We start from the raw sequence: 25,147 nt of genomic DNA on the forward strand, positions 1-25,147 counted from the left end.
TGACTTACCCCACCGGCAAATTTGCTCAGTACAAGAAAATGTGATTATATTAAAAAATATTTGGTTTATTTCTGCATTGCAGTTTGACCCCCGAGCTCCCGGAGGAAGCCTGCAGATCCGGTTTTCTTTCCATTTATGACGCAAAACTATTTTGTTTTTTATCCCAGAACAGGTTTGGTAGCTTTTTATATCTATTATTAGAACATTTTCTTGTTCATGTTCATACTTGATCGTCATTTCCTTATATACTCAAGTCAAGGTGACTATGTGACTTTTAAAGATAATCTCAATATTAAGTCACCTGCACACACTTCCAGGTGAGCGTAATCTTCAGGGTGTAACTGTATTAAATATGGTGTTTGCTTAGCTAAATACAGGTTATAGAGCCACAATAATGGAGGAAATCATTTGTTGTGTGTGTGTGTGTGTGTGTGTGTGTGTGTGTGTGTGTGTGTATGTGTGTTATGTTAATAAGTGTCATTGTGTGACAAGTCTCTCCCATTCAGAGTCCTGAAAAGCAGGTGCATAACATTACAGACATAAACTGCTGCAGGGGCGTAACTTCTTCTGACGCAACAGTGAAATGTCTCAACGCCAGGACTCTGTAGTGTTACCCTGGAAACACTTGTTCATAACCACGTCTGTCACTGAGAACAGTCACAGGGTTACTTAGGCCACACCCTGAGGCGCACCCTTACTGCCAAACAAAAATAGAAAAACATCAATCTCTTCCCTTTCAGAAAACATACAGGGAAATTAGTGGTGTACAGGAATTGTTCTGGATGATAGTACAGCACAATGGGCGTGTTCTGATTTTGTATAAAATCCACTAATTTCCAGTTCATTAGAAGGACAATTGTTGAGTGAGACTTACTTGAGGTAAAGTGAATGCATGCAATGTTCACTTGTTCGATTGACGTTTCAGGGGCGTGCCACATGTGACAGCTATTGATCCTGTGTGTGAAACACACTCTCACAGGGAACTTACACAGCAGCCTGCTAACAGCAATAGCAGCAGTGTCGATTAAGAGGAGGAGATGAATATCTAACGTGTTGGGGTTTGGCTTTTCTTTCAAGTGCTGGATTTAGCCCAAGGATAATTATGTTCCATGAAAATGAAAATAAAGTTCCCAGCCGGTGTTCTGATGGACCTTCAGGCTGGCACATGTTTGCCCCTTCTGTCAGGTAAAGTTGTGGTGGTAGTGTGTCTCCTTTTCCTTAATTCCAATCACAGATCATCTCACAAATCACAGGCGGATCTTAATTCAGGATTACTTATCAGGCTCATCTATTTAGATACATAGACATAAATTCAGGGCCTTCCTTACCTTTCTTATTTCTTGATTCAAACCACCAACCTAATCACTTTTTAAAAATAAAATATATGTTTCTTTTCCTTTTTGTCAAATTATCTTTGTGTTTTTAATTCTCTTGGTTTGTGAATATACTGTTTAATTCTACTTTTCTATTCTTAAATATTATGTGCAGTTATTGATAATCTGTCTAAGAATATATGAGAGCAAGTACCAGCAACAGTGTGGTGTTGCATTAAGGAGCTGAAGAAAACTTTCTAAGGAAGGATGGGTCCACAGATTTGTCCAGATCTATCCACATCTACAAACTTACACAAAACATCTGGATTTGTGGGGCGAGACAACATTGTTCCTCTCTTCAGTCGCTCTCTCGATAATCTGTTTTTTATTCTCATTCACTCTGTTCTTCCTCACAAATGAGTCTCACCATTAGCATCTTATCACCCAATCAACTTCCAATATTTGGACGCTTTATGTTTATTGTTCCATCCAGGAAACTTTTTAAAGATGTTTGTGAAACTCGCTGTGAGAGGGAGTGAATGTTTTTACTGATACTAAAATAACCACAAAATCTTTATAGTCACTCATGTAGTCTATGAACCTGTACTTTACTGTTGCTACATCTCATTCTGTTGATATGTCTGGACTGCCCGTTTTGGTTTGGTTTTGGTAAAATATTTGTAGAATCAGACCACATATTGTGTTTTTTTATTTAATTTTACTTCGTGATTTTTAAATACATTAACACAAATGTTTAAAATAGAAAAGCAGGCAGTTAAAGTTAACTGAAACTTCTATTCCCACAGCACTGTTTCATTCACTGCATGATAACAGCACTGTGTCGCTAAAGATGTAAACACCTCTGAAACACTCTGGCCCAAGCAAACATTCACCATGTGTGTCTATACAGTACAATATGTGCTACTCTCTATATGTTAGTGTTTCCCAAAGCTGTGATAAAGGTAATGTGTTTGTACACTGATTATACTCAAAGGTGTGTCTGAATAGGAGTGCATTCAAGCATTGAATTTACTTGATTGATTATTAATTTTTTCAGGACATTGCAAGATTGTCCAAATGTTCAGAAGCAAACATAAAACCTTTCAGACATATTTACAGGGAAGGCTAATGAAAGCAGTCATTAGCATGGGTGTGATAGGAAGAGTTGTTCATGATTATGCCTGAGAAGTTTTTTGTATGACTCACTCTTGCACTCCTTTGAGCTGATGTGTAAAATCAAAAAATGTTGTCATTCCATCTAAGTCAATAACTCTTTTTTGTTATATTACAGAATGAAGAAGCCCAGCTCACATGTCAGACATCCACACTGGTTGTACATACAGCTGCTGGTCGTCATATTGGCAGGTATGGTCTGACATCAGCTATGACAAGTTAGAATAAAACAAAAAAGGCTGTTTGTAGACAATGGAGCAGCAGCTTCTGCTATCTTATCTGGATGGACAACTCTACACCTCTATTTATAAACTGTAATGTCTGACATGCCAGTCATTCAACGTTTGTCATGTAACACACGCACGCACACACACAATGAATGTGTTTTCTTTCACAATTTATTCCATAACCTGTTGTTCTCGTCTGATTGTTGTCTGCTTCCTAATAACACAAAACTTCACAGTACTGTAACTTCTTTAAATAAAAAGAAACAAAGGATATTAGAGCATACAACAACTACCACATATACCCGAGCTTCTCAGCCACTTTTAAGGATTATTATGAAGGATAATTTCTTTAAATATTTTATAAATATTATTGTCTATTTTAGAATTAATCATTTCCTTTATAGATGTAATTACAAATTTGTATATTTCTGTTTTATTTTATTTATTTATTTACCAATTATTAAATATCAATGTAACTGTCTATAAAATCTTCAAGAAACCTTTATACATTCACTAATTAAATGTAGTATTGTAAATTAGAGCCAGGGTCTGTCTGAGATTTTATCCTCTTAAAAGGAAGTTTCTCTTTGCCTCCAAGTGCTTGCTCATGGTGGGAACTGTTGGGTCTCTGTAAATAATTTTATAAGGAGTACGGTCTAGACCTGCTCTATTTGAAAAGTGATGACTTTACTAAAAGATAGCTTTTGTTATGAATTGGTGCTATACAAATATAATTTAATTGAATTGAATTAAGACATTCTCATGTATAAACTGAAGTCCAAGCCCAAGTCCAGTCCAAAGTAATGTACAATAATATTGTCATGATGTCCAGTGTCAGTGCTATACAGTGTTATGGCTGTAGGTCATAATCATTAAACTGAAGTTATATAATTGAAGTTTGAACTTCCTCTTTGTTATTCATTTTGTGTTGTTCTTCCCCCCCATCAGGTCAGGCTTCCTGTAATCAGACCTCTGCTGCTCCTTCCCTTTTTTCTGCTACAACAAATGCACCAACTTCAGGTAAACAACAACCCATCCTACTCACTGCCATATCAGTAGAAATGTCTGTAATCAGAGGGGGCCAAAAATATTCATTTAAGCCTCTGAACTGCAACTGTCTCTCACAACCTGTCCTCCAGTCTTTTCATCATCATACTGCTGCTGTAACCATCTATTATAATGAGTCACTGGTTGAAAATGAAAACCAACCTGTTCAATCCAAACCTCTCTCGTCCAATCTGGTCTTAGTAACTGATGAAGACTAAAGACAGGACACAAGACGTGTCATGCAGTAGAGATCAATGATAATCACTCAGTGAATATTCATGGAAATATTCACATAAATAAATTCTTTGACACTTTTTGTGGAAACGCATATTATTCCTCTTGCTGAGCAGTAGATGACAAGATTGATATCACTATCAGGCATAAGTAGCAGTTGGGGGAAATTAGCTTTAGAGAAGTCTTTAAAGTCATGTGTGACCCAAATTCCCAAGTATTTTAACTTTATTAAGGGGTATTTTCTCTGTATTGCCTTGCTGGCTTCACCACACAATATGATGGCTGAAAATGTTTAACAGTGTCACTTAAAAATTTATTGTGAAGTTCAACAGAAACTAATATGAAAATCAGTTTACTAATTATGAAACCTGTAAAAACAGCTGTATAATGTCCTCTGTGGTTCTCAGATGTGGATAATCATCTAGGTTATCTCAGCTTGGGTTTTAAGAGACTACAAGTTTAAGACAGAAAGCCTGTGTTACGAACTGCTGACACAGAGCTTTAAAATGGTTGCTATTGGTTGCATTATGACTAATACAGGACCCAGGGTCAGGATATCTTGGTCTCTGCTGCAGTTATCGTCTCCTTAACTTTCTTCTTTTGTCCCTTCTTATGGCAGTATACTACTTTGTTCATGTCACTGTGGATGTCAATGGAAAGGAGAAGAACGCATCAGAAATTAAGGCCTGGGTATGGAAAACTGGTTATGGACTAGTTGCTTAATAAATATTATAGCTATATCATGTTTAAATCTTATGACGTAATATATTGAGTATCGTGTTCTTTTTCTCAGCTTGTCCAGGTGTTCCAAAACAACCTGGAGAGCTGCCTGTCTCCAAACCGTGAAGAAACAACTGCCCTACCTACCTCTCCACAAACTACATCTGCAAGCACATATGAGACGACACTCAACACGACAGCAGCAACATCACAAAGCAACATCACAACTACAGCTGAAACATCAACAACGTTACTAACCAACAACACAACTACAGCTGACACGTCAACAGCGTTACTAAGCAACAACACAACTACAGCTGCAACGTCAACAGCGTTACTTAGCAACACCACAACTACAGCTGCAACGTCAACAGCGTTACTAAGCAACAACACAACTACAGCTGCAACATCAACAGCATTACAAAGCAACAACACAACTACAGCTGACACGTCAACAGCGTTACTAAGCAACAACACAACTACAGCTGCAACATCAACAGCGTTACTTAGCAACAACACAACTACAGCTGCAACGTCAACAGCGTTACTAAGCAACAACACAACTACAGCTGCAACATCAACAGCATTACAAAGCAACAACACAACTACAGCTGACACGTCAACAGCGTTACTAAGCAACAACACAACTACAGCTGCAACATCAACAGCGTTACTAAGTAACAACACAACTACAGCTGCAATATCAACAGCGTTACTAAGTAACAACACAACTGCAGCTGCAACGTTAACAACGTTAAAACCCATCAGCACAACTGCAGCTGCAACATCAACAGCGTTACTAAGTAACAACACAACTGCAGCTGCAACCTTAACTACGTTAAAACCTGTCAGCACAACTGCAGCTGCAACCTTAACAACATTAAAATCCGTCAGCACAACTGCAGCTGCAACCTTAACAACGTTAAAACCCATCAGCACAACTGCAGCTGCAACCTTAACAACGTTAAAACCCATCAGCACAAGTGCAGCTGCAACCTTAACAACGTTAAAACCCATCAGCACAACTGCAGCTGCAACCTTAACAACGTTAAAACCCATCAGCACAAGTGCAGCTGCAACCTTAACAACGTTAAAACCCATCAGCACAAGTGCAGCTGCAACCTTAACAACGTTAAAACCCGTCAGCACAAGTGCAGCTGCAACCTTAACAACGTTAAAACCCATCAGCACAACTGCAGCTGCAACAAATCAGTTAACCACAGTGGCTCCAACAACAACCTCTTTGCCCAATTCCAGTGTGACCGCAAAGGTGCCCGGCAGTGGAGGAAAGGACAATCCTAACCCAAATTCCAATTCAATCAAGCGAGTAGCTCGTGAGATTCTTGTTGCTGTGCCACAAACCAGGTATCACTACAATGATTTCTCATAAAATTAATAAATAAATGAATTAAAGGGTGACTACCACTCACTCTTTTGTTGGTGTTGTTTGTGATTTAGTACAAAAATCCTTCTTTTTCTACACTGAATAGGAAAAACAAGTAACAAGCATTAACTTCAGCAGCAGCTTCTGCTGTAAACGGTTGTAATTGTGCTGTGCTAAACTTCAAACTGCATATTTTTTAGTGACAGGTTCTAGGAACAACTAGCCTACCTTTTATGTGATTTGTTGTATTTATGATTTAAGGTGAGGGTATTTATTTAGCTGAACAGTGATTACAAGATGATGGCACAATGAATATTACTTCACTTCCTATTATCCTCTTGAGTCATACCAGACACTGAAGTAACAAAACCACTGGGGGTATTAAATTACACAAGCGTGTGTTTGTAAGAGAAAAAAAATGTTTTAAAAGTTATATAGTCTTGCTTTAAAGTGATTTTGTTTCTCATTAATGTTGTCTCACTTTATTTTTCAGTGGGGTTACCAGTGACAACACAACTGGCTTATTTCAAGTAAGTTAACTTTTAAATGTATCTGTGTGTGACAGTACGTGGATAGAAGGATCATTTATATCAAGATTTATTGTTTTAACAGGGAATTGAGGTGACCTGCGCCATGGAGACCGCAATAAGGTAAGTGACAAAACAAACTGTTTTCAAATGACTAAAACAAGTGTAAAGAACGTATTTAACATTATTAACACTGACCTTATACTTCAGAAACACCAACTGTACCCTGATGCTGAAGCTGAAGCAGAGCATACCTCCATGCTGTATCCTCCGCACGCTCTGTGCGGCCAACAAAACATCCTCTAACATCACTGTGGTGGGGAAAAAAGCAGACAGGACGAGTGAGTGTTGCATACTCTGAAATACAGAATTAACCTACCTAATAACTTTGCATAATGTAATTAACCCTCTGTGTCACTGAACAGGTGAGCTGCAAAATGAGTGCAATAGCAATCCACCGGAAGAAAACAGTTGCATTTATACTGGTCAAACTGGTGCAGCATGGTAAGATGTTTGGTATTTCTTCCCATTTCTAACCCCAGCAGTATTTTCTAAAGCATTGTCTGCATGTAATGTATTGCCTTTGCATTTTTGTAACATTTTATGAGGTTACTGGGTGATACACACTTATTATGTTTATCAAATGTGGTTATCTTTCGACAGTGAAGAGTCTGGGCCTGTATATAAGGTTGTTCAACACAACTCAACCCAATGTGAAGGTGAGTTCTGATTTCCTTTAACATCTGATAACTGCCCATTTTCAATTTAGTCTCTTTTCTCCTCAGTCAACTTTTACATTATGGCACAGTGCCACAAACTGTATAGTAAAGTAAGACAAGTTAAATACTGTATGAAGAATTTGAAGGGCTGTGGTTCTGTTCACACTGACATTTGAATACAGTAAACCAACATGCTTGTTGCATGTTTCAGATAAGGAGAACGACAGCTGCAGCTGCTCTGCTTACTGCAAAAGAACTGGTGAGTGTCATGTCACAAAACCACCAGATTGTTTCATCTGAAAACTAATGTAAAAGTTAATTTGTTTTTTGTTTGTTTGTTTTTAGATGCATACTATACTTTCAATGTATTATTAAATGATCCCACAATGGAGGATTTAAATATCTCGACCCTGGTAAGTTTACATGCACACATAGAACATCTATACATGTGTATGTGTGTGTGTGTTTTATTTGTCTTTAATTGTCAATTTTTGTCATAATCTCTTGAATATTTATAGATTAATAATTTAACACATCCACCAGCATGCTCTTCGAAGTGAGTTTTGCCATTCTTTAAGCATATCCAAATTAAATGTCATATGTTCTTTACATACCCTTTCATCACATTTAAAATAAATCACAATCTTTGTAATGTTGCGTTGCAGTGTTTCATGTCCATTGTCCATCATTGCATCTGAATACAAGGTAATAATTTTTTACCTAAACCTTCCCCTTTTCTACTATGACTGTTTGCAAAACCAGTCCAGATGTACTCAAACCGTTTTGTCCATATTAAGTAAAATTAGTAAGAGATGAACTAATATGCCTTTTTGATTTGTTTTAAAGGAAATGTATCTTTTACTGTTGCATAGACTTTACTTAATTGATTGGTAACACTGTACAATAAGGGACACAAAATGTTAAACAATGAACAATTAGTTAATGAGTAACTCCTAATCAAAAGTAGTTAATGATTTGTTAATTAAGAGTGACAAATGAATCTTGAACGACTTGATAACTGATGAATCATACTTGAACTGATACTACTTCCTAATGGAGGACTATATAGTAGACAATGATTACAACAGACTCAACAGACTCTTATATGAATGAATTATTTATTATTATTTGTAATGATTAGTTCATGAATATCTGTGAATTGATCACACTGGCCGCTTTCTCCAGGAGTCTTTAACACAGTTTTCTGCTTATTCTACATGAACTATGAAATGAATATGAATATTTTTATTGTACTTTTTGTCACATGCAGATATGCAATAATGATTCATGTGATGAAACAATACAATACACAGTAGCTAGTTGAGGAGCCAAATCTATCTATCTATCTATCTGACAAGCTGAGCACATCTGCACATCTACTCAGTAACCACTCAGTATATTTTTCCTATATATTTAGTTATGTTGTTTAACAGTTTAATTAAAATGTAAGTCTCTACTCAGGATGCCATTGTGATCTGTGGAAGCCTACCAATAAAGTGAGTCTAATAATATTACTAGCTTTGAAGGAACAACCTTTCTATGCACTGATAGATTTGAAGTGACTGAAACCTTTTGCTCTTCTGACTTTTTAATTCTAGTTGCAAAGTTATTTTAAACTTTGCCCACATGGTTCCTATCTGCCCTCTGGCAGCGGCTGTGATGAATGTCATTCAGTCGGAGGAACAAATCACTTACAACGGATTGGTGACTCGAGCAGGTTTGTATATTAACTACAGGAAGTCAGTGGGTCCATTCAACATCAATTCATACAGTCAAGAAAATAACTGTCTGTGTCCTGTAAAACTTCTAATTTGTGTTTTTGTCTTGTATGTCACATAGCAATTTGTGGAAATTACAGCGACAATCCACTAAATTCCCAGCTAACATATGTTAAAGTCAACCTAAAGCCTGCTAACTTTTGTATGACAATTGAAGACTCTGACATCCTTAATTGGTTTGTATTATCTTCTTTCCACCTCTGCACTAATGTAACATTGTTGTTGATAAAAATGTAACACAAATACTATAAAAATAAATAATTCTTATCTGAATTTGTCCTTTTTTTTAATAGCCAAAATGGACAAAATGTGCTTGTGCTGCTGGAAGAGGAGTGTGTTCCACAGCCGTTTATCACACCCAGCCCACATGTGACAACTGCACAACCTAACACCACCACCTCGTCTGTAAATGTAACATCATCCCCACTGAACACAACTGCTGAAGCCCTGAATGCTACCACCACTGCTCCTAATGTCACAGCAACACTCAACACAACAACTATAGCCCCAAATGCGACAACCATTGCTCCCAATGTCACAGCAACACTCAACACAACAACTATAGCCCCGAATGCGACAACCACTGCTCCCAATGTCACAGCGACACTCAACACAACAACTATAGCCCCGAATGCGACAACCACTGCTCCCAATGTCACAGCGACACTCAACACAACAACTATAGCCCCGAATGCGACAACCACTGCTCCCAATGTCACAGCGACACTCAACACAACAACTATAGCCCCAAATGCCACAACCACTGCTCCCAATGTCACAGCGACACTCAACACAGCTACAACCACCACGAATGTCTCTGTGACCCCATCAGAGATCCCAACAACCACAGAATCAGGTTTGTTATCACCTCAGTACTGCGTACAACTCTGTGTACAACATTTACATCATTATAGCATCTCTTTAATACGTTGTTGACTACAGCTGACAGCCAAGCCAATGCACTGCTTGAGATGACCAGGGATGTGTCCATGCTGAACTCCAGCCAGGTGGATCAGCTGGTGTCTCAGCTGGAGAATCTTTTATCAGGCCCGAACGTCAGCCTGGCGCTGGGAAACACCTCTGTCCACATCGTCAGCAATCTGCTGGGTGCTTCTCCTGAGACGCTGTCCGACTCCTCCAACAGGTTACAGATGATTTTATTTGACATCATCTCTCGATATTGTGTATAAATTAGAGGAATCAGATGATATTACTCACTCTTTTTGGCCCTCGAGCCATTTTTATATTGACCGTCTTGTTGCAGACCCTACCAGGGAGCGCATAATAGCTGAGCTAATTGTTCTCCACACCCTGTTACTACACAAAGTGAAAAATAAAGTTAGACAGGGGGTCTCTCATTAGTCTGTTTGTGAGTTCACATGAATGTGGACCAGTGGCCTCACAGATTGTATGTACTGTTCAATGCTCGAACGTTGTAATTATGGATTAAAGATTTACCACAAAAATAACATATAATAGCCTATAAAGGTACATGCATATAATCATTAATTAATCATATCACTTCCTAATAACAAATGTTCCAAGGCCTACTACTGGTCAGCCCAGGGCTTGGGAACCATTGATATAACTGTATTGGCTCTGCAAATATTAGAATGATTGTTACTTTGCATAATAGCATTTCTTTTTCATCAGGATTATAGGGATTGTTGACACAGTGGCATTAAAGCTTGTCCTTGACGACCAGCCTGAGACCCTCTTGTCCCCGGCTGTTGCTGTGTCTGTGAAACCAGCAGATGGCACCAACTTCCAGGAAACCTTTTTTTCCATCTCAGACCCCAATAATGTACAGGTATGTGACATGAATAGTCCAGTTTATTACATGGCTGTGAAGCAGTGTATTTTTTTGTTTAAAGGAATTCCCACTGAGTAATTTTATTTATGTTTAGGTTTGAAGATAAGTCAAACCTAAACAGTAAAATGCAGCTTACACACTGATGCATCAGTATTAACTATCGAACAATGTCATACATAATAATATATCAGCCACAGGGGACATGTTACTGCAGAATGAGTACTTGTACTTTAATACTTTATGTACATTTAGCTGATAATATTTCCATCCTTTTACTTAGTAGCATTTTGAATGCAGGAGTTTTAGTTGTATTGTAGTGTATTTTTAGTATTGGTGTATTAGTACTATAATACTATATTGGTACTATTAAAAGATCTGTACTATACTTAATGTATAACTTAAAATACCTGCAGCTACATTTTCATACAGGCAGTTGAGAGTTAATAACATTGGACCATCTTAAAACTCTGCAAGTGGAAGCAAGTTTAGCATCTTTTTATACCACAGAAACACTGACATGCCACAACATGAAAGTGTAATCAATGATATGAATGATGGTTGATAGCTGCCTTTGAGCTTTTGATTTAGGTGTACAAGTTCCAGTACCCTGGTATTCATATGTTGTACCTGCTATTACAAGTAAAATTTTCTGCTGTGGAAAAGTGTCTGTTGCAAATGATTCCATAATGTTCTACTTCACCTCTTAATGGTAACAAATACTTCTCCAACATAACCTGTAAATACATATATTTGCACACAAGTTATAAGCAATTTGCTCTAAACTGTGAATTTCTCAGAATTCAACAATGAACTCAAAGCTGAAAAAATACTTGCATTAATAAATAGTCTGGAATTCAGTATATTCTACAAATGTGGAAGGATTTTGCTGCTTCTGCATGAAAAAATTCAGTGAGGTAAACTGGGTCAGAAAGTCTGGCAACCTACTTCTTTTCATCACAATGACGTGATTTTTTTAATAGGACTTTTATGTGTTTATCCCGGGATTAAACTTTTTGTTTTGTACATGTAGCAACATTTTGAAGAAGAAATTAATTTGAGCTATCGCAGCCCAGCTATTGCAAACAGTGATCTCTGATGGACTGATTGGACAGTTGCCCCAAATGAAAAAGTGATATTAAAGTCTATGATAATAAAATCTAGCTGTTAAGCCTGCGTGTCCCTTTATTCATGTCCCGTGTGTGTCGCAGGTCCGTGGGGTTCCCAGGCTCAGAAGGAGTGTGAGAGCAGACTCCTCCATCCCACAGGGCTCCATCAGGCTGCCCCCATCTCTCACACAGGACCTAACCTCCGAGCAACAGCAGCTGGCCTCCAGAGTCCAGTTCAATTTCTACCAGGAGAGCACAGTGTTCCAGGTCTGTACATTCAACATCCCTATTCAAGGAGAAGCAAATGTCTTACTTTTATCAATTATAAATCCCTGGTTTTGTGTTTTAAAGGAAACTAAAGGGCTAAATTTGAAATTAAGCACTGAAACACTGTCTTTACAATCTTGTGTTTCTTGTGTTGTCTCCACACAACCATACAGGATAAATCTTTGGGAGAACGCAAACTTAATAGTGGGATCCTGGGAGCGAGTGTGGCCAACCTGTCAATCAAAGGACTGCAGGACGATGTTGTAATTCACCTGAGGAACACAGCACCCGTTCCGGTGAGTCTGTTTGCCAAATACAAAATACAGATAGGCCACAAATGTGCTGGAGGAGTAGCAGCTGTCACTCTCAACAGAGAAAAAGAAACATGATTAGAGATCATAAACTGATACAAACTCTTTTTCCCAAACTACAGGGTAACTTTGTGGCTCAATGTGTTTTTTGGGACTTTACATTCAATGGTAAGCTTTATAACAATGGACAGTAAATCAGAATTAAGTGAATATACAAAAAACAAAACATGAAATTATGGTGCATCTGTGTTTTTACTTGCAGACGGATCAGGTGGTTGGAATTCAAATGGCTGTTCTGTCCGAAACAGCACAGACAATGAGACAATTTGTGGCTGCAACCATTTAACCAGCTTTGCTATCCTGCTGGTAAGAAGAAGATCATTTTTCAGATCGCTTTCTTGCATCCTTTTGTTTGGTGAAAATAATAATACTTCCCATCCTAATTCTAAACACAATTCCACTCGTCTGTAACTTCGTTTTCTTTTTTTTCCTACAGGACCTCTCCAGAGAGCCTTTAACCAGTCGTCTCCAGGCCACCATCCTTACCTTCATCACGTATATTGGCTGTGGAATATCTGCCATTTTCCTGTCTATCACGCTCCTCACCTACTTGGCCTTTGGGTGAGAGCCATGAGATAAATTACACATATCCAACACGCAGCAATTACCGCTGAAGTAGCATGAATGGTCACCAAAGGTTAAACACTTCCTGGTGCACCCTGATAGCTCACTTGATAGAGTTGGCGCCCCATGTACCAAGGCTGAGTCCTTGCTGCAGTGGGTTAGACCCCCCCCCCCCCCCCCCCGCTTCCTGTTTATTTTCATCCCAACCAGCAAAAGACAGAAATCCCCCAAAAATTTATTTTTAAACACTTTGGTTTCTGGCCATGTTACAACAACATTTTTTAAACTAATTTATGGTTTTAAGTGTCTTGGATTCTTGTCTCTTTTAGTTATCCAATACCAAAACAGTGCAGACATATTTTAAAAGACGTTTCTCAACTTTTCAAATTCCGATCTAATGCCATATCATCTTGTGATGTACAATGCTGAACAAAAACTTGCCTGTGCAACTGTTACATATAAGAGTGAAAGCTGCATTCTTGATTAACACCAACCAAATTACGACATATATAACAGATATATTATTCTGTCTCTCAGACTGTTGTTTATTACCACTAGAGTTCACAAATGCATGTGACAGGTGACTGAGATGTTTAATGTTGTCTACACCATTTGAACACTGCAGGAAGTTGCGTAAGGACATTCCATCCAAAATCCTAATCCAGCTGTGTACGGCACTGCTGTTGCTGAACCTGGTCTTCTTGGTGGATGCGTGGCTGGCGCTCTACCCGGACGCCGTGGGCCTCTGCATCTCCACTGCCTGGTTCCTTCACTACTTCCTGCTTGTTACCTTCACCTGGATGGGACTTGAGGCTGTCCACATGTACCTGGCCCTTGTGAAAGTCTTCAATAGCTACATATCACACTACATGCTCAAGTTCTCTCTGGTCGGCTGGGGGGTCCCAATGATTGTGGTCATTATTGTCATTGCGATTGACAAGGATAACTACGGCCTTGTCTCCTATGGGAAGTTTCCTGATGGCACTAGTGATGACTTGTGAGTCTTTTGACAGTTTATCTGCAGTTACATGAACATTATTCTACACAAACTCAAAATATTCCACGAATACCAAGATACATGATATATAACCTGCACAAAACCAACCCTTTAATTATCCACCATCCTCCACCCTATCTTCTCCCACAGCTGCTGGCTGAAAAATGACATCGCCTTCTATGTGGCAGTGGTGGCCTATTTCTGTGTCATTTTTCTCTTCAACCTTGTCATGTTTACTGTGGTGTTGGTGCAGCTGTGTCGGATAAAGAGGCAGAACCCTCACAATTCGAGTCACCGCACCACAATGCAGGATGCGCGCAGTGTGGTGGGGATAACCATCCTCCTGGGCCTCACTTGGGGCTTTGCCTTTTTTGCCTGGGGGCCCGTTAACCTGCCATTCATGTACCTCTTTGCCATCTTTAACTCCTTGCAAGGTGAGTTGACTCATTTGGGTCTGGTTGTTCACATTATAGTGGGTCAAGTAAAGCCTGGGTACAGTCATTTTTGTAACCATGAGGGATCCACAGGAAAAGGAGGACCATTTGAGCGTATTACAACTTGGGTCCTTTATTTGTACACACTAAAAATCACTGCATAACATAATACTGTGTTAATTTTAACGAGTACTCTATGGTCATTCACACATAATTTTTGACAGGTATGGTGAAAGGTAAAAAGAAATGTAAAACTTTTGTTCTGTCATTGGGTCAAAATACATTTTTGTTTGGGTAGATTGGATTTGGGTAACTCAGATTAGGCCATCATTTTAATCGGTTTTGTGACATTTTATTTACCAAAGAATTGCTGAAATCTTGGCAATGGCAATATAATTCCAGCAGGGAAAGAAACTGCATCACACTGGTTGTACAACATGCTAACACTTTAGCCAGATTATCTAAACCACTTGGTTTGGTGATAAAACTCAAAGTAAGGGCACATGAGGCAATGTCAGTAGTAATCCCTCATGCATAAGAAAATGCGCGAGTGTGCACAACTTCGGCAAGTAGAGTAGGTCAAAGTCAAAAATGAAGTTGCCCTGTAAACTCTAATCGATGTTTACTGCAGACATTTTAGGTAATAATTTTAATGTTCTCCCTCATTTTGTCTTTAATAGGTCAACCTTTTTTCACTTTGATAGTTTAAAAAAAAAAATTGAGCCCTAAAGAAATCATCTCTTGCAAAACTGCAGGTCCAGACAACTGTAAAACAATTCAATACGACAAATGTAGACCAACTGTGTACCGGCTGACACACCAATATGACCCCCATGTGTTTGTAATGTTAATTAAAAAGTATTTTTTCATAGGCTCTCAAGTGTTTGTTTGTCTGTTACCTGCATGTCCACACTGACACACACTGTACACCACATTGTAAAACGTTTGGTGTATCTGTTTCTGTTTCGTAGGTTTCTTTATATTTGTGTTCCACTGTGCGGTAAAGGAAAATGTGAGAAAGCAGTGGAGGACCTACCTGTGCTGTGGCAGAATGAGACTAGCAGAAAACTCAGGTTAGAGATGTTCACTTCACATTTCATTTGCACACTCATGTATCCTTCTGTTTGGTTTCTGATTCCTTTGAATGTGGACATCTATTCTTTCAAAGTAAAAGATTCAGTGGAATAAAATCAACCTTATACACCAATCATGCACGGCATAATAAAATTTGTCCAGTGCATTTAAGCCATCCTAAGTACAGCAGTGTGCACCCACTGTACAACACCCAGGGACCAACTCCACATCTGAGCCAGTGCCTTGGTCAAGGACACTGGAGAAATTAACCTAATTGCATTTGACCTTGTTGAATTTCTTTTCACAGAATGGAGTCGCACTGCAACACAGAAGACTGTGAAGAAGTCATCAGTGACCAGAGTAACATCTCTTCATTCCTCCAACTCCTCCACGTCCAACAATTCATCCAACTCCTCTACTTTCCTCGTCAGCGACTCTTCAGAGCTTAACGGCATTGGTAAGTGAAGACAGTCTGCGATTGTGATTGTGCAAGTTACAGCCCCCTGACAGTGAGATGTTTTGTAACTCATAACAATGAGACTCACGATTAGACTACTGATTCATACACTAAATAAGCTTTAGGTAGGTCTTAGTAGCAGGATTTGCTCAATCTGCAAAACTGGGTCATAAACAGGTGTTATCTACTGCTGTAGCTCATTGAATATAGTATCCCAATTTACCTTGAATTGACATGTGTTTAGTCTGATGTTTGACGAGGGCTCACTGGCTTAAAATTGTAAAAAATAATATAATAATATATTATTATTATTATTATTATTATATATATTATGATTTCAGATGATGCTTTTGTATAAAATAAAATAGTTTTATCTATCAGAAATAATGAAGAAGTGCTGTGTTACAGGTAGCCCATTTGAAGACAGAACAATCACAGCTGATGAAGACCCCAGTATGGATGTGATCCTCAACGAGCTCAACAGCCAGCACAGAAACCGATGAGCGCCCTGATCCAAGAAGGACAGAACAGACTGTTTAGTGGATCTGACTTGTATATAATGTACATTAATAGAGAATAATTTATGTACTGTATATCTGCATGTCACATGTATTATATGACTTTTAATGGGGCAATGGAAGGCCCACATTATACATGGCACTTGATTTTTACACACTTATGTTTATACTTTTTTTAATTTTACAATCTTTATTCCTTTGTACAGTGATTTATATTCTGATGCTGACTCAACAGACTGGTACCAGTCCAGTCCAACATGTTAGATTCAATATTGAGAAACTTCACAGACTCAGTGACCTTTAACGCCTGTATGCTGCAGATAAATCCTACATTTCTAATAAGAAAGCTCTGTGTTGACATTTTATAATGCTTGAATAGCCTATATTAGTCAAATAAATGGGTTAACACGAAGTAGAGCTGTACATTTACAGATTTTGACTGTAAATTATATCAAATAAAAAAGAATTACACTCACATTTAGCATAATTGATTTGAGCAGCAGACTAATGATTAGCATGTCAGCATCCTAATGTCACAGCTTTCCAGTTATTCTCTGCTAAGGTTGACAGTAATTAAGTAATTATCCTACGAGCTGTGTGGTAGAAGAGTGAAGACTTTCATACTAGCTGAAAAGTAAGGGGAACTTCCTGTGGATTCATCCTGTGGGGAAACTGAATTTGTGTTAGGTGGCAATCCATCCAATAATTGCAACTCGAGTGGCTAAAAAAATATTCACACCCAGCCACAGGACTAGGGTCTAGGACGGAAGCGTATTGCATTCACCTGGGAAAAAAAAAAAACTCAGTTTTTTCTGGTAATTTATTTTTTTGTTTGTTTTTTTTTTTTTTTTTGAAAATAATTCGTTTTTTTCTGAGTAATTTTTTTTTCTGTTTGTATGTTTTTTGTTTTAATAATTTTTTCATTGTTTTTCTGAGTAATTTTTTCCTTGTTTTTCGTGGTAATTTTTTCCCCCTGTTTTTCGAGATACTTTTTAACCCCAAAAAACAAAAAAATAAAAAAAAACTCCCAAACCACAAAAAAAAAAAAATTTTCCAACTCTTAAAAAAACCGGTTTTTTAAAAAAAAAAAAAAAAATAAATAAAAAAAAGGGAAATAAAATAATTAAAAAAAAAAAAAAAAAATCTAAAAATTAATTAAAGTAAAAATAAAAATTTAAAAAAAAAAAGTTAAAAAAAAAAAAAAAAAAAAAAAAAAAAAAAAAAAAAAAAAAAAAAAAAAAAAAAAAAAAAAAAAAAAAAAAAAAAAAAAAAAAATGCATACAAACAGACGTGGCCAGTAGACTAGTCACTATATATTGACATCATTGACGCACCATGACGATGTTTTGAGTTGCTGAGGTTGCTGTGGTTTGTTATGGGCTCCCTCTCCTTGCTATTTCCTGGAGGCAATTTAATATATGCATGCATACCTGAAACACAGTGAGGAAGAATCGTGCATGAAACACCCATTTTAAAAAAAAAAATTTTAATTTTTCTTTTAATCCAACAATAAAAAAACAAAATTTTTTTTTGGAATTTTAAAAATTTATTATTTTTTTAAAAAAAAAATATTTATAAAAATTTTTTTTTCCAACCATTTTTGCAGTGCCAGCAATGGCTACATCCTCAACCCCTGCCCTCCCACAAAGTGATGGTTTGATATTTTCGCAACAGAGGTGTTTTGAGGAGAGTATTCAGAAAATGCAGCAGATCATGTAAGTCACAGGGAGTGGGGTATATTTTTTAAAATAATTTTCCCAACTATATTTTTTATATTTTACTGAATTTCAAACGATGCCTATATTTTGACAACAAAGGGTTCCAGAGGTTCAAATATTTTCATTTGTCAAGCATCCCTTCCAACAATGCAGCCTGGAGGGGAGAAAACAACATTAACAAAAAAAAAAAAAAAAAAAAAAAAAAAATTTTAAAAAAAAAATTTTTAAAAAAAATTATTTTAAAATTTTAAAATAAAAAAAAAAAAAAAAAATATAAAAAAAAAAAAAAAAAAAAAAAATTAAAAATTTTTTAATAATATTAATGTGCAACAAATGAATCAATTTGATAACTTAGATGCAATGTTTACATCATGATCATAAGATGATGTACATGGTATAAGAACAGTTAGAGCAACACTGTCAAAAATAAATAAAAAAAAAAAAAAAAATAAAAAAATTTTAAAAAATTAAAAATTTTTTTAAAAAAAAAAAATTAAAAAAAAAAAAAAAAAAAAAAAAAAAAAACAATTTAAAATAAATTAAAAAAAAAATGACTTTAACCTAAAACATAGGTGAACAGGATTAGGTACCCTTTCAAGTTACTGTTGATGTATTATAAACTTAGCAGAAGGAATAAATTCTGAATTTTTATAGTTAAGCTGTTTTTCCCTTGTGTTATTTATTAGGAAAATTGGTTGGATTTTAAAGAAAAAAAATTTCTGTCTAATGTATATTTTTGTTTTTATTGCAGATTGACAGCTCGATAATTGGAGAAATAGATGATGCCACTATGGCCTCCTACATTCAGCTATGGTCAATTGCCAAGGCGTTTCTGTATGGAAAACAGAGAAGAGGTGGAGATGATACAAAAGACTGTCCTTATTCCAAAACTAAAAAAAAATGGGCACAATGAGCAACAAAGACAGCGATCAAAGTTTTGTGGAGGAGAATACAGTGCAACCAACAAATATGCGTCTAAAAAGTAATAAGAGAGCCTGGAAGACAACCAGAAAAATAGAATTAGCGTGGATACATGACAACAGACAAGTCAGAAAACGCAGTGGTGGAGGAACCAGAGTTCTTGATATTAACAAGAATGCCACTAAAACTGAGATTCTGGCACAAACTAAAAACTGTTTTTCCCTAATGAAAATCAATAATGGGAAAGTGGGAAGAGTTCAGTCACGATGTAGTTGACTTTCAGGAAGGAGAGGAGGGGGACACGAGACACACAAATTGGGGTTATTAAGATTTTATTTGTTCACAAAGACCCTGACCAGTGGAGATGACCCAGAGGAAGGAGCTGATATACAGACAGATGTGCAACATGAAAACACAACAGAATCTGGACAAGAGAAACACACCAATGGAAGAGATCTCCCCAAAATCAACTATCTACTGTACCTTTCAGATTTTATTTTTATTATATCAGAAACAAAACTTAACAGACTTACTTGACATTTTTGGTTATCAGAGCATGTAAAGAGAATATGTGACTAGCTCGGGCTGTGTGATAAACACAGATTGATTTTTAATTTTGGATATTTTTTTCTATCATATCAGAAACAGTTAACAATTTACTTTGATTTAAGACACTTTTGTTATCAGTCTAGGATGAGAATGTTTGGACATTAGAAATACTTTTGTTATATTTTCACTGTTAAGTCATAATATCATTTGAACCTCTACCTCATGTCGATGTTAATACTGACGTGTTTGTGAATCTGATTGTTACATTAAAAGGTACTTTGAGGTGTTTTTTACAAATAGAATCACAGGTTGTGTTTATTTTGTACAACGTTTCAAACAGACTGTCTTTACTGTTGAGTCATGTAGTCGGAGTCCTGCTCTGTGAGACATGATATGTTTCCACCCACAATCTTAAAATTGAAGATGTCCTTTTGTTATGGGGTGCTTGTATTGTGAAATGTTAAAGTTATCAAATGTGTGTAAACTCAAGGAAAGATGCATGCCCTAATAAAAGATAATATATGCTTCATTTGCTGAAAGTTTAATGACAACTGCATTTCAACATAAATTTGTAGAATGACATTTCATTCAAATACATAAGAAAATGATGTGTGATCTGTTTATATGTTTGAGAGATGACATGATAATCACCAACTAATTTTAGATGCATACATATTCACCAAATTTTGTTACATGTAATTGTTTTGCTGCTTTTGCTGTTTTGGACTGTAAGCACTTATTTTGATGTGTAATTTTTCCATAATTAATAGAAAGTGGATATACAAGCACAAAGGGGAGATGTCCATAGTAAGAGTTCACAGTTATTTACTGTTTAAACACAATACCCTATACAGTGAAATTCATGGTCCATAGATTTTTACCCTTATGTGGAGGCTTACATCCAGTCATTTGATCCAGTAGAGCAGGTTGTGATCATTAAATTTGAGCTTGTATTAAGACGTAAGAACCTGTAAAGCTGAATAGCTTCTCTGGAGAGATGGGTGGATGAAGACTGTTTTTGCCATGGGGAGCAAATGTCAAACACTGTATCATACAGGGATACGGTCCTCTCTGAAGGCATTCCTCTAAGCAGGCTTCTATCTTTTGTTGGGATACCTTTTCGGTACTCTCTGGCACCAAAGTTGGGGTGGGTGTACATATCACTGGGCGCCCACCTGGAGACACAGCATTTCTGCATGGGCGAATTCTGTGAGTGTTCCAGGGTGAACAACCCATCAGTTCTCTAAATAAAAATAAAAATAGAAAGTGAGAAAATCAGGTCGAACATTTGCTATACCAACTGCAGTAGATATTATAATGCATTAAACTAGCCAGTAATGTAGTTCAAATCAGCTCCAACTTAAACATCTGCAATCGTAAACTATCATGCAATTAAAAACATCAAAACACTGACAGGGAACATTTTATACTTTTCATACTTTAAGTACTTTGAATATATACTGCTGATAATACTGTCCCTTTACTTTAGTAAGGTTTTGAATAAAGCCTACATGGGTGAGCTCTTTTCACTAATATCAGTAGGCCTATGATATTAGTAACACTACACTAAAACGAACCCACTACACAGGGTGGTACTACTGCTTTTGGTGAAGTAAAACATCTGAATACTTTAACCCCTAAGCAGGTGTCACAGTATTGTTCTGACATAATATAGCACTATAGGAAAAAAACAACATAAACGTATTGCAGTTCTTACCTCTATTATTTCAAGACATGTGAACTGAATGAGACTTTTGTCCAGGAAGTCACCGAAAGGAGTCTGAGTTTTAATTTTGGAACAGGTTCATCCAGAACTGTGCGTGTTGCCTTCTTAAAAAGCCCCACCAGTTCTCTATTCTTTGGTTGTGATTGCTCGATCCATACAGATAACATCTGTGGAAAAGTTGTCCAGATGATCGTGCCTCAGAACATCTGCATTTGTTCAACGTAACAGTTTTCGGTTCCGAGGTCCGAACGAATTCGGGCAGCAGTTCCATTCCTTGATGACACCTCATCAATGAAGTATTGCGCGATTATCTTGGGATCACTATTAGTAGAGTAAGCATGTAGCCAAATCACCATTCGTGAAACCCATCTATTGACCATTGATGCAGATCCCGTACGGTTTGAGTTTATCATACGAGTCTACATGCCACAAAAGTTTGGGCCTGGATTCAATTTTGCTACATACGCCAATGGGTCATATATTTTCAGCAGTCTCCTGATCGTCTCTTGAGTCACCACGTAGCCAGACTGAATGCATTTCAAATGCATCATCTTGTATCCATGGAGCATGCCATATCTGTCCAGCTGATCCTGGAGAAACACTGCTATGTCTAGCAGATCTGAACGGGCTTTCCTTCTGAACAACCGCAAAGTCCTCAGGTGCCTGCGTAGAGTTGACAAACTAATGATAATACCATCTATATGACTTAAAGACAGGACTATCTCCCAGTGTCTTAAACCCAGATCAAAGTAAAACTTGATTGAACTAAACAAGCCGTTATGTTTGTTTCCATTAAATCGAGCTCTCAATAAAGGAATGAATGCGTCTCTTGTTTCAAATGCTCTCTAAACTCAGAAAAAATTAGTCCGAAAAACAGACCAAAAAAAAATTACTCCGAAAAACGAAAAAGAAAAAATAATAGAAAATTTGAATAAATTACTCAGAAAACGAAAAAATTACTCGAAAACAGACAAAAAAATTACTCAAAACAAACCAAAAAAATTTTAGTGTGCAATCGCTCAATGCTCTCTAAACTCAGAAAAAAAACATTTGTCCGAAAAACTGAAAATTAAAAATTATTCAGAAATCAGAAAAAAATGACTCCGAAAAACCAACCATAAAAGTAAATTACTCTGAAAAACAGAAAAAAAAAAATACTCCGAAAAACATACCAAAAAATACATTTTCAAGTGAATGCAATACGCTTCCGTAGTCTAGCACTTTGCATTAACTGTGATGTTTCTATCACATTCATGGATACTTCCTGACTACTACGTGTTCAAATAATCTTCTTAACTGTCCTCCCTGCACCCATTTTAGTCTTGCTACAGTGGTTACAGTAATGGCAATGACTTTCCAGACTGAAATCAAACAGAGGAGGGGTTAAGATGAAATTCTGTACATTTGGCACCATCAAGTCAAATTCTTTGGTTGTAGTTCATGCTAATTGGCAAATGTTATCATTATAACATACCAAACTAAGTTAGCAGTTAGTTGACAGCACCACTGAGTCAGTACAGCCAGTACATGGCTGTAGTCTAGTTAGGGTTAGGACAAGAAGTGGCTATTCAATTCAATTCAATTCCAATTCAATTTTATTTGTATAGCGCCAATTCATAACAGAAGTTATCTCAGGACACTTTTCAAATAGAGCAGGTCTAGACCGAGCTCCTTATATCAGCAATTCAGTTCAGTTTTTTTTGTATCACTATTTTAAATATACATTTCAGTCAGAGACATTATGTTACACAGTCAAATGTGGTGGAAGAGGCTGTTTGATACAGCTCTAAAAGATTCCAAGCAATGAGAGAATGAATGCCCCCAAATAAACACATATCAACAGTATAGCTTAGTTGAAGGGGCAGCTGAGGCTCAGGTGGTAGAGCGGGTTGTCCACGATTCAGATGGTTGTCGGTTTTATCCTCCTGCTGCATGTTGAAGTGTCCTTGAGCAACATACTGAACTCCTGAATTGCCCCTGATGCTGTGCATCGGTGTGTGAATGTGTATGAATGAGTTTCTTTCTGTTTGTGATTGCCTTTGTCATCACTGTATGAATGGGTGAATGCATGTAGTGTACACAGCAGGAGACTGGCCACAACATTATGACCACCTGGGCACCCTGGTGGTCATAATGTTCTGTAGCCCCATACCAACAAACTGTGATGCACTGTGTTCTGACACCTTTCTATCAGAACCAGCATTAGGATGTTTGACTGTTTTACAGTAGCTCGTCTGTTGGATCGGACCACATGGGCCAGCCTTCACTCCCCAAGTGCATCAATGAGTCTTGCCCCCCCCCCCCATGACCCTGTCTCCAGTTCACTGCTTTTCCTTCCTTGGACCCCTTTTAAAAGGAACTGACCACTGCAGACCCGGAACACCCCACAAGAGCTGCAGTTTTAGAGATGCTCTGACCAAGTCGTCTCGCCATCACATTGTGGCCCCCGTCAAAGTCGCTCAAATCCTCAGGCTGCCAATTTTTCCTGCTTCTAATGCATCAACTTTAAGAACAAAATGTTCACTTGCTATATCCCAACTAACTGGCAGGTGCCATGACAACCAGATAATCAGTGTTATTGACTTCACCTGTCTGTGGTCATAATTTTATGGCTTATCGGTGAGCTTCTGCTCAGGTTGAATGTGGGTGAGGCTATGCTGGGATTTAGGGCCAGACTAATAACAATAAGATGTTATAGACTCTTTTCACAGCAAAAGCACTGGTATTACTACTAACATTAACAATGGCTCTGTTCTATTCAAGTGTGCACGATACAAGGACCCTGAAACTGAAGCAGATACATGGAATTCAGCAATCATTAATTTTATTATTTACATGTGTGCTTTTCCTGCTCTAACATTTTAAAATGTCTTCTGTGAAAAAAGGCCCATTCGTTTCTTTTCAGATGCAACAAATCAATCAAACACAGTCTGCACTTTCCTGAACACTGGGAAAATGTCTAATCTGGCAAACATAAGTGAAAACACCTGTATAGATGTACCATGGGTGTGCAGGGCCCTTACATCCACAACACCGAAACCCTAGCACTGAAGCTCCTAACAACCCATAACGCTGTGATGTTGTTCCCAGTGGCATTTTAAATATATTAGAAATGCAAAGTGTGTTAAAACCTGGCCAGACAACATGGGGACATATTTATGTTTTGTCTTGATGCAAGATATACAGCACAGATCTCACATTCTCAACTGTACATAAATACATATATATGACAAACGTTATTACCAACTCCAATACAGTAAAATAATCTGTAGATTTTTGTCTTGAGAAATACACAACCAGGACAGATGCTTTACAAAAGCAGTGTGCAGCAGAATATCCCCTATTAAACAATTATCAATTCATCTGTTTATTAACTTCTTGATTAACTGTTTGGCTTATAAAGTCTTCAGAGGCCATGGTGATGTCTTCAAAATAGCTTTTCTCAGGAAACATATTTAGTTCACTATCATATAATACAGAGAAAAGCTGGAAACCTTCACAATTGTTTCC

The 25,147-nt window shown here is 37.3% G+C and overlaps 1 protein-coding gene across 17 annotated transcripts; it reads left to right on the forward strand.

Moving 5' to 3' along the window:
• The first annotated feature begins 745 nt into the window (after positions 1–745).
• On the forward strand, positions 746–17,200 carry LOC127364045 (adhesion G-protein coupled receptor G2). Of its 17 annotated transcripts, none has more exons than XM_051401160.1 (32): positions 746–1,185; positions 2,605–2,678; positions 3,662–3,733; positions 4,614–4,684; positions 4,788–5,752; positions 5,837–5,878; positions 5,921–6,079; positions 6,592–6,628; positions 6,711–6,748; positions 6,836–6,966; positions 7,051–7,129; positions 7,289–7,344; positions 7,556–7,603; positions 7,690–7,757; positions 7,863–7,900; positions 8,010–8,049; positions 8,806–8,840; positions 8,943–9,061; positions 9,184–9,298; positions 9,416–9,978; positions 10,065–10,266; positions 10,776–10,932; positions 12,144–12,308; positions 12,482–12,604; positions 12,742–12,787; positions 12,882–12,985; positions 13,116–13,240; positions 13,869–14,240; positions 14,391–14,674; positions 15,646–15,747; positions 16,056–16,205; positions 16,614–17,200. In XM_051401160.1, the coding sequence occupies exons 1-32, from the start codon at positions 1,103–1,105 to the stop codon at positions 16,706–16,708; spliced, it is 4,758 nt and encodes a 1,585-aa protein (XP_051257120.1). In that variant the 5' UTR covers positions 746–1,102; the 3' UTR covers positions 16,709–17,200. The 17 variants fall into 17 exon arrangements, with proteins under 17 accessions (XP_051257120.1, XP_051257117.1, XP_051257116.1 ...); XM_051401157.1 differs by lacking the exon at positions 5,837–5,878 and adding an exon at positions 5,753–5,836 and having other exon boundaries at positions 4,788–5,710; positions 5,879–6,079; XM_051401156.1 differs by having other exon boundaries at positions 4,788–5,668; positions 5,711–5,752; positions 5,795–6,079.
• Positions 17,201–25,147: the final 7,947 nt, after the last annotated feature.

The sequence above is a fragment of the Dicentrarchus labrax genome, unplaced genomic scaffold (genome assembly GCF_905237075.1).
Source record: "Dicentrarchus labrax unplaced genomic scaffold, dlabrax2021, whole genome shotgun sequence".
Lineage (NCBI taxonomy): Eukaryota > Metazoa > Chordata > Actinopteri > Moronidae > Dicentrarchus > Dicentrarchus labrax.

Bases quoted from the DNA above. Each gene is read 5' to 3' on its own strand.
- LOC127364045 (XM_051401146.1), top strand. From the start codon at position 1,103: ATGTTCCATGAAAATGAAAATAAAGTTCCCAGCCGGTGTTCTGATGGA. The intron at 6,967-7,050 runs GTGAGTGTTGCA...GTCACTGAACAG, and splicing joins GAAAAAAGCAGACAGGACGA to GTGAGCTGCAAAATGAGTGC. The intron at 10,267-10,775 runs GTTACAGATGAT...CTTTTTCATCAG, and splicing joins CTGTCCGACTCCTCCAACAG to GATTATAGGGATTGTTGACA.